Source organism: Quercus robur, chromosome 2 (assembly GCF_932294415.1).
Source record: "Quercus robur chromosome 2, dhQueRobu3.1, whole genome shotgun sequence".
NCBI lineage: Eukaryota > Viridiplantae > Streptophyta > Magnoliopsida > Fagales > Fagaceae > Quercus > Quercus robur.
Genome location: NC_065535.1, coordinates 68,140,402 through 68,151,137, shown reverse-complemented (window position 1 = coordinate 68,151,137; position 10,736 = coordinate 68,140,402). Strand labels below are relative to the sequence as shown.

At 36.9% G+C, this 10,736-nt stretch overlaps 1 protein-coding gene across 1 annotated transcript; it reads left to right on the top strand.

The window, feature by feature from the left end:
* Positions 1–4,519: 4,519 nt before the first annotated feature.
* LOC126714678 (4-coumarate--CoA ligase-like 9) lies at positions 4,520–7,935 on the top strand. Its single transcript, XM_050414937.1, has 6 exons — positions 4,520–5,658; positions 6,296–6,485; positions 6,898–7,043; positions 7,162–7,229; positions 7,449–7,551; positions 7,665–7,935. The coding sequence occupies exons 1-6, from the start codon at positions 4,675–4,677 to the stop codon at positions 7,788–7,790; spliced, it is 1,617 nt and encodes a 538-aa protein (XP_050270894.1). The 5' UTR covers positions 4,520–4,674; the 3' UTR covers positions 7,791–7,935.
* Positions 7,936–10,736: the final 2,801 nt, after the last annotated feature.

The window sequence follows — 10,736 nt, the reverse complement described above, 5'->3', positions numbered from 1 at the left end:
TCTAGCACTTAGGTTCTTCTTTGAAGTAACTAGTTTCCCCATAGGTTTGAGTCCGAGGACCGTGCAAGATCTTGGTTCTAGGATCATGCAAGACCTTGGTTTTGTCTAACACTTAGTCATTTAGAAAGTTATCAACTTGGCCCTCGGCTTCTTTCTCTGAAGGGAATTCGGCGAACTAGACTACTAGGCCCGCGAGAATTAGCCCCTGGACAAATGCACGAGGCAAACACTTGACGTCAGAAGCCCCTAGAACCGCGTTCCGTTTAGCAATCCTTCTTGCGTAATCAACACTTCGAAGTGTAGACCTAAGCGGAAGCTGAGTTATGACGATGACAGTGTGTTCTTGGAAATAATGGGGTGGCTTTCATGTAGCTTGCACCACCGCCAAAATGGTCTTCCTAAGGGACTCTTGCTGATAGGAGCTTGATCCCACCATGATTAACCGTTGCATTTGCCAACGCACAAGCTCTTCCTACAGACAGCGCCAATTGTTGGGTCACGTTTTTCTGCCCAAGCCCAAGATGTATAGGACCTTAGACCAGTGAGCCCAGTACAACAAATTTGTAGAGAGTGGGTCAAAGAGCTAGGCTTTAGTGTATGGACAACAGTTAACACGGTGCTTTTCATGACCAAGCTGAGATAAACCGAGTTTATCAAAGGGGGTCGGTCCTCGACACGGTCCGAGAAGCTTTTTCTGGTGCCTCCTCTGTGGTAGGGGTTCCAGCCCCCCTTTTCTACTTCCCTTCCCCCTCTTTTATAGTAGTTTCCCTCCCCATGAATTGGGTTCCTAATGCTGATACTTGTCCCATCAGCCCTTTTCCCCAAGTTGTTGGGGGTGGTTGTAAAGGTAAAAAGAAGCATGGCCATGTCAGGTACAAGACACTGAATGCAATGATAGCAGTGGAGTGGTTGTAAGGGCAAAGAAGCATGGCTACGTCAGGTGCAAGGCACTGAATGCAATAATGGCAACTCTTCCCCTAGACATTTCCATTTTCTCTGTTGTCCTTTTCTGTTTTAGTATTCTTCCTGTTCCATGGAGTGACCCGGGGTGTTGTTACTAGTATTGGGTTGCTCCTTTTGTCCTCGGCTATATCCATGGCCGAGTAGGGTTCTTCCCATGGCCGAGGAGGGATTCTTCCTGGGACTGGGCCCCTGGGCCCAATGTAGATATTGACATGGGCTTTCCAGTCTTTTACCCCTCACAATTTATATTAATCACCTCTTGAAGAATTTGGATTGTGTTTATCCCTTAATAATCAAATTTTGTAACTTGATATTCTGATAAAATAATATTAATTTAATAATATTAAAATTTTGAAAATTTAGATTATAAATATTATCTAAATTTAAATTTTTGTATGTTAAATATTATCCTCTAATTAAAGAAATATATCCAAACAAATAAAAAATAATGTTAATTAGATTATAAATATTATCTAAATTAAATTTTTGTATGTTAAATATTATCCCTTAATTTAAGAAATATATCCTAACAAGTAAAAAATAATGTTAACCTAATTTTATTTAATGATAAGAATAAATTAGAGTCCTGATAGTATACTATTATTTTTTAATTCTTTAAAAATCTAAAAATTTAATAAAATTTCTGCAATTTGGTGCTGCCACTTGGCGCAACCACTGTATCTAAGCCCAACTTTTATTATATATAATTGTAGGGATATTGGGCCTGGGAGTCTATCATGAAAGTTCAAAAACGTGTACAAAACACCTTTGAACGTTTAGACCCCCAAAATACAACTTAACCAATACAAGCAATATGTCAAACAACTAGTGTGCGGAAACTTAACACATGCTATAATACGAAATTGGTTAAAGACTATCTAAGCCATAACAAAATAAAACCACAGCAGATAATAAAAAGGCAAAGATAGAGAGGAAGGAAGATGCAAACACAAAGACAACACGCGATGTGTTATCGAAGAGGAAATCGAAGTCCTCGGCGAAAAACCTCTCCGTCGCCCTCCAAGCGGTAAACAATCCACTAGAAAATACAGTTGGGATACAAGGACAGCAATAGACCCTCCAAGCCTAATCTACCCAGTGCACCTAAGCCCTCCAAGCTTCTTGCTCCAACGAGGTTGCGCCGAACCTTTTTCTTTTCTAGCTTCCCGGATTCCGCTACTAGACCGTAGCATCAACCAATGAAGATTGGTTCCTTCCTAACTACTTCCCAGAAGTCCAAACAACTGTCTCACAGTGATGATGATGGTGAGAACCAGGTTTGGTATAATGCCTCTCAAGGATTTGACAATGGAGAGGAAGAGAGTTGAGGAATTTGAAGAGACTCTAAGGTAGAGATTGTGGGTGAAACAATCTGGTTTTTCTTTAGGGTTTCTCTCTCAAAATTCTCTCTGGAAGCTCTCTTTCAATCGTGGGTAAAAGGGGTATTTATACTGGAATGGAAAAGGAATGTGAAACGTCAGGTTTTACAAAACAGGGGTGGCTCGCGGCTTGTCCTCGCGGCTTGATTATGTCGCGAGATCCAGTCGCGAGTTAACCGTATGGCCAGTTGTCCTGTTTTGTCCTGTAGTGCTCCAGCTAGCATGACTGTTCATCTTCCAGCATGCTTGGCACGTGTGCTGCTTCTGGCGGCTTGCAGCCGCGAGTCTCTGTTTTCTTGCACACTCTTGAGCAATCTTCACTCTATCTCACTCACTACCCTTACAACAAACCCACCTAAATACAGGGTTACTAAATACTGAATTACAAGCAAATTTGGCACGGAATAAAGCCAAATAGATGGTTGAATAAATTCAACCTTACATATCATTTGTTTGTGTTATGGATTTAGGGCCCAATTCGAAGACAAGGGTTTGTCCGAGAATGAGAAATCTTTGTTGAGCAAGGTTGTGTTAGTGAATAAAGGTCAACTTTGACCACTATGGCTCAAGGGATGGGCCGAGGATAAATTCATTCTTAGCTAACCAGGGCCGAGGTTCAAAAAGGTTGTCTGTCACTCAGGAGTAATATTCCAAGCAGTCTTGTCAGTAGTGGTAAGCATTGTTAGAGTGGTTATCAAAAGGATGCCCTAAAATATCTAAAGAGAAAGCAGTTATCACCACATTAAATGCACTGCAGCTAACACCCTGGCTGCATTAATGTGGAGATGATACCTGAACAGTATATTTCAACCTTACAGTTATTACATGAAGACTTATGAAAGGTATAGATGGGACAAGTATCAACACCGACTGGCTAGGATGCACGTGGAAGAGGAAGAAGAGAAGGAAGGAGAGTATATAAAGAAAAGGGGGAAACAAGAGAGAGGGATTGAGAATTGACAAGAAAAAATATTATAGCATCTAAGAACTAAACTTGAGATCAATACATAAGATCAGACCTCCTCGGATCTTTTCGAGAACGATTTTTCTTCAGTATGAACCTTTTTCCTTTTCATTCTCCTATGATCTGAATCCATTTTTGTGTTGTTTGATCAATTAAAGCCCTGTATCCAAACCCATTCTCTACAAATTCATTGTTTTGGGCTTTTTGGGCCTACGTCCATCCATGTAGTGGGCCAGGAGTTCAAATCTAGTTCTTACAATAATATAATATAATATAATATGATAAGAATAAATTAGAATCCTGGTAGTATACTATTCTTTTTTAGTTCTTTAAAAATCTAAAAATTAAATAAAATTTCTGCAATTTGGTGCCGTCACTTGGCGCAACCACGACGTCTAAACCCAACTTTTATTATATATATAATAATATGAGATGATGTATAAAAATGAGATAGAGATAATCTCCTAAATTTTAGGTTAAACTGAGAAAATAAAGGAAAAAGCCTAAAACTTATGAATGATAAATTACCATTTTAACCAATTAGTGTTTTTTAATTTAAAGTTATTTAACTAAAAGATAGAGTTTAAAAATTTGTGTGAAAGTATTTTAGTACGCAAAATTTTGAAAACCAAATACAAAATCCTATTATTAATAGTATAGATGAAATATCTAAAAATGAATAAAATAAAAAGAGTAGATCTAAGGTCCTTTTGGATATCACTTATTTTGTTGAAAACAAAAAACTGAAAACACTTTAACAAAATAATTTTTAAATATGTGAATAGTGCTATGGGACTCGTGAACAGTGCATAGACAGTGCACTTTGTCTCCTGCACAGTAAGTCCATGTACATAAACATTGCAATTACTATTCATACGTGCTAGAAAAAAAACGTGAGGGAAAAATGTGAATCCAAACACTTACTTAGTGTTAAAAGCTTTTCTACAATTTTATTACAAATTTGTCACGTGGTGGTGATTCGTGAGTTTTTTTTTTTTGGTGAATTGTGATTCGTGAGTTGTGAAAATAAAATAGTGGTGCATATAGGTGTATAATTTCATTACTTATGAGTCACCGCATAACAAAATTATGGAAAAGTTTGTGAATTAAACTCACTGGTAATCGTATGCAAGAGACCAAGGTGACATAATCAGTGACGTGAATCATCTACCATATCACCAAACACTTTCCCACGTACGTCTCCAACAAATACCCAAATGAAACACGTTTCCTATTTTGACAGCCCCATCTCGGATCTCAATTAACCACGTCCACTACTACAACTCCTAGCAATCCTAGTTTCTACTCTTCAGTCTTCACCACCGCAAACCTCGTTCTTTTCACAGGCTCAGCCAATTTGAAATTCAGATGGACCCAAACAGCGGTTTCAACTCAGAGACAAAAACTTTCCACAGCCTCAGACCCCCAATCGATCTTCCACCACAACATATTCCTCTATCAGCTTCTGATTACGCTTACTTGCTCCGAGCTAACTCGCCATGGCCTGACTCACTCGCTTTCATCAACTCCTCCACGGGTCAACGAGTTTCATACTCCGAGTTCACTCGCAAAACCCAAACTCTGGCCTCCTATCTTCACTCAGTCATCGGACTCTCCAAAGGCGACATCGCTTTCGTTCTCTCTCCAAACCTCATTCAGGTTCCGATCCTCTACTTCTCGCTGCTCTCTCTTGGGATAGTCATCTCCCCGGCTAACCCACTCAGCACCGAGTCTGAGATTTCAAGCCTAATCCAACTATGCAACCCAGTGATCGCATTTGCCACGTCATCAAGCGCTCACAAACTTTCAAACATTTCTCTCCGTTTCAAAACCATTGTCCTTGACTCGCCCGAGTTCGACTCAATGATGACGAGTCCGGTAATAACGATCGACCGCGTCGAAGTAAGCCAGTCGGATTTGGCGGCGATATTGTACTCGTCGGGGACCACCGGGAGAGTCAAAGGAGTGATGCTGACTCACCGGAACCTGATGGCGACTGTGGCCGGTACCTACGCGCACCGGACGGAGAGGAAGTCGCCTGCGGTGTTGCTCTATACGGTGCCGTACTTTCACGTGTTCGGGTTTTTCTACAGCTTGAAGTCGGTGGCTTTGAACGAGGGGGTGGTGCTAATGGAGAGGTTCGATTTGAGGAAGATGATGAGGGCGGTGGAAGAGTTTAGGGTGACCCACGTGGTGGTGGCCCCACCGGTGGTGGTGGCCATGGCCAAGACTGATGTAACGGACGGCTACGATTTGAGCTCTTTGGAAGGGGTTGCGTGTGGTGCGGCTCCAATTGCGAAGGAGGTCGTTTCCGCTTTCATGGCGAAGTTTCCAAGAGTTGTCTTTTTACAGGTATGTGAGTTTGCCTCCAAGTCAAAGTATGGTTTTTTTTCTGGGCAAAAATTTTCTTTTTACAGGTGCTACTTTGGAACGACAGGTCGTTTTTAATTGTAGCTTTCTTTTAAGTGCAGTGTTTGTTTTACACCGTATGTTAAAAATATTTTCAAAATGTTTTCCAATCGAAAAGTTATAAAATATTTTTATTTATAAAAACTTGGTAAGATATTTTACAAATATATACTCGACACTTCTCTCATCTCATCTGGCTGAGATGGAGTTGTATTTTCAAATTTTTTTAAAAACAGCTATATTTCACGCCAAACTAAATAAAAAAAAAAAAAATAGCTATCTTATGAGAAACTAAATAAAATAAAATAAAAGTTAAGAGATAATTTTTAAAGTTTGTTATCAAATATAGGAAAATGATATAGTTTTTTAGAAAATACATTTTTGAAAAATGTTTTACCTTCTAGAAAATGTTAATTCAGACGCAAACAAAATATGAGTTAAAAAACGTGACTTTAAATCCCATTTTCAATTATCAATTACAATGTGACTGCGTAAAATAAGTTTTTGGTTGATTTGAATCACTTCTAATGGAAAAATGAATAGGAGATTTCAAAAATAAATAAATAAATGATGGATGCAGGGTTATGGGCTAACTGAATCAACGGGGTCAGCGTGGCGAACAGTGGGTCAAGAGGAGAGTGTTCATTGGGGATCAACAGGGAGGCTTTCAGGAGGTTTTGAAGCCAAAATTGTAGACCCGGACACAGGGCATGCTTTGCCTCCGTGCAAGCAAGGGGAGCTCTGGATTAGAGGACCCACGATTATGAAAGGTAAAGAAAAAAAAATTATAAATAAAACATTTTGTGACTTTGGCACTTTGTACTGCATAATCACCATTCACTAATCACAATTCGCCGCATTACTCATAATTATCATGTCTTTTTAGGATTAATGTTAATGATTAAAAAGGGAATTACCTTCCAATAATTTACACTACAAAAGATGAAAGTAATTTTCAAACATATTTACTTTTGAAATGAAAACAAATCCAATGCAATCTCAGCTTGTTGTATATAATTCCTAGTTTGCCTCAGATAGCTGACGAGGCAATGATTATCAGAGGATTTCATATACATCCCAACATGAGAGTTGATATAGCATAGCTTTTCCGATCAGCATTTTTTGTAACTATTGTAAATTTACACATGCCATATATGCGAGTTTAATTTGTGATTACTGCAGGTTATATTGGTGATCCAGAAGCAACTTCTGCAACTTTAGTAGCAGACGGTTGGTTGAGAACTGGTGATCTTTGTTATGTCGATGAGGAAGGTTTTCTATTTGTTGTAGATAGGCTTAAAGAATTGATCAAATACAAGGGATACCAGGTAAATATAATGTCACTCATCCTTTGCATTCTTATTTTTCTTTTTATAACAAGCATATGTTATTCTTTAAAGAACACAACTAGGAGCTCATGCATTGGTATATATATACTTTCTGCAGGTAGCCCCTGCAGAGCTAGAACATTTGCTTCAGTCCCACCCGGAGATAGTTGATGCTGCTGTTATACCGTAAGTTAATATAACTTACTCATGGTTTATGGATGTCCCCTTGCCCTTGGAATGATAGAGTAGCATTTTTCGATCTTTAATGTTACAGCATGCCATATATAAGAGCTATATTTTGCTTGTTTGTAGAACTAATGTGGCATTAGCTATAAGTTCCTATTGACGATTGTCAAAATTGTGCATCTTATTTGATTATTAAAAATTCATACAATAAATTGGCAGATACCCTGATGAAGAAGCTGGTCAGGTCCCAATAGCTTTTGTGGTAAGACAGCCTCAAAGCTCCCTTGGAGAAGCAGAGATAATAGATTTTGTCGAAAAACAGGTGCCTTCTAGTTCTCTGAGCTATTGTAATCTTTGTAACATAAAATTTGAATTGATAAAATAATCAATATTTTGTTTGTCAAAATGAACATCTTCTTTTCCCCTTGATTGTAGGTTTCACCGTACAAGAAAATAAGACGTGTAACGTTTGTCAATTCCTTACCCAAGAGTGCAACTGGAAAATTATTGAGAAAGGATTTGAGGAAGATTGTTTCTGTTAACTCTTCTTCTAGGTTATGATTTCTTGTTGGGTCAATATACATTAAGACAAACAAGAAACTCACTCATCATATCTGATGATGATGATTTCTCAATTTAGATTGTTGCAATTCAAGTTTGAAGATAAATTCTAGCATATATATAGCATTAAGATATTGAGAGGTTACCACCTGCCGTCAGTGGATGCTGGACTCAGGGATGGAGCCAGACTATCGCAGGGTGTTCATGAAAACTCAAATTGGTATATATTTAGTATTAACAAGCTATCAACACATAAAAAGATACAAAATAACAGCTTTTTTTAATACATTACAATGCAACTATCTATCAAAGGGAAATGTGAGGACAAATCACAAATAATCAAACAAAAAGATGCTAAACTAAAATATTAATTTGTTAGTAAGATTGTTGCTTAGATGAATTATTTAGGATAAAGTTTAGGTACAAAATTTTATTGTAGTCTAAGACTACAACTTTACTCAATAAAATAAACGTTATTACATATTTTGAAATTTTAATTATTGAATTGCATGTTCTTTACGTTCTTAATGTACATGTCAAATTTTGTGTCAATCGAATATTATTTGCTATATGATCTATAAGCTTACAGTTTATGCATAATTTTAAATTACAAAAACTTGCAATTTGAACAATTTATTGATGACATATCCATTAATCTTTAATTTTTTTTTAAATTTTGTAAGCATTGAGGATATAAGAAAAAAATATAATCCAATGGTGGGTTTGTCAAAAATTACCTCCAATAAAAATATATTAAGTAAGATTGTAAATTTAAGACAACCACTAATTTTGTAGCTAAATTTTGTCCAATTATTTATGCCTAATAATGCTTTGTTGTCTCTTTGATATAATTATAAAGATGTCAAAATATTTATTTTAAAAAAAAAAGTCAAAGTAAAAGACAAAACGACACAACCATATCAACAAAAAACAACACTACCACTGCCACGCACACTAAGACATAGAATAATGCTAAAGACAAACTATTTTACAAAATTTTTTACATACTGCTAATGTGATGAGAGATTACTGGTAAATGAAAAAGTGATATTAATGGTGAGTTTAGATGAAAATCAATAAGAGGTTGACCATATCAACATTTTGTAAAAATATTGCAAAAGAATTTGTGGCTGTAACATTACTCCTAAGATATAACCCAAAATCATAATAGGATTCAAATCAAAATTTGAATAACCTCCAAAACATAACCCCACCAAACCACCCCCCCCCCCCCCCCCCCCCTCCAAAAAAAAAAAAAAATCCAAACCTACTTTTAAAGGATCTTTCACCTCAGGTTCAAGTTCCACGTCCACCTTGACTTCCTCAAGCAAATTTGGTGGCATTTGGCTATAATTTACTCAAACACTCCCTTCTAATGGTGGTGGTGTGGCTGCTTATTGACTTTTTGTCTCTATTCAACTGAAACACTCTTACGGATATTTGGGTTTTTTCTTTCCTTGAAATTTTGTTGGGAATTACGGTGAGACTGAGATACAAATCTGGATTTTTTATTTTTTAAAAAGATTTCAAGGATTTGGGCTGATTTTATATTGTTTGGACTTATTTGTGTTGTTATTTGGGTTCTTTTGCATTGTTATATGGGCTCTTTGTGGTTTTATAGGGTATGTTGGGGCCTAAATTAATTTTTCATGGGCCCAGATTCAAATTAATGCAAAATACATACATATTATTAAAAAAAAAAATGCAAAATACATACATAGAGTGCTAGTTGTTTTCTTGTTGGGTCAGGGGGCCGAACATAGCTCCGTTCGTTGGACCTCTAACACCAGAGGTTTGAGCACAAATAACCTTTTGTACAAATACAAGGTAAAAATGGCCCATTATCATCAATTTTGGAAATAATTTGCCCAGAAACACTGTTTCTGAACTATATAGCAATGTACCATTTTTTCGGGTACTCGAGTTTGGTGAGCTCGAGTACCATGTTTTTTTAATCCACTGTCGCCCCATATTCAAGGAGCCCTATAGTGGCGTTTTTAAGCCCTATAGTGACGTTTTTGGGCCCTATAGCAGCGTTTTCTTGCAAAATTTTTTTTACAAGTCCCCATAACAGGTTAAGGGGCCCTATAGTGGCGTTTTTGGGCCCGAAAACGTCACTATAGGGCTTAAAAACGCCACTATAGGGCTCCTTGAATATGGGGCGATAGTGGATTAAGAAAACATGGTGCTCGAGTACCCGAAAAAGTGGTACATTACTATATAGTTCAGAAACAGTGTTTCTGGGCAAATTATTTCCAAAATTGATGATAATGGGCCATTTTTGCCCAAATACAATCCTTCACTTTGGTCTTTGTAGCCCATTGGAAAACAACATTAATACATTTTCCTACCCACTCAATTTTATACAAATAATTTACATCCATGTGGCAACAGACAACAGTATGTAGTAGGATTCAGCAAAAAAAAAAAAACAGTATGTAGTAGGAAATGCGCAGATTGTCGTTGGGTTTGTCGTATTGCAATTTGGCATACTGCACTCATAGTAGCGTATCAACAAGAAGAAAGATACCTTAGCGTTCTTAAGTTTATTTAATGTAAAGTTATTGAAATCTTATCATTCCACTATGAAATGAGTGGTTTAAATTTTAACATATCATTCATCATTGACATTTAAATAGAAGTGGACTCTCTATCATTGATTGAAAGTTTATTCATACGTATAAAAATTTAAACAAAATCACCTGTTAACAAATTGACAACATTGTCTAATCAAAATAATACTTAAAAAAGTTTTGTCACATAATCTTCATATAGATTTAAAGCCAAATATATCATTGTACCCTAAGAATGATAGAAAAGAAAGGGAGCACCAAAAACCAAGCCAAGAGAAATTTGTTTCGTTTCTGTATCATGGGCCTAGGGTCCTTGACTTGCATGTTTACAATATTCAATCCCTTACACAATATTTTTACCTTTTTAAAATTT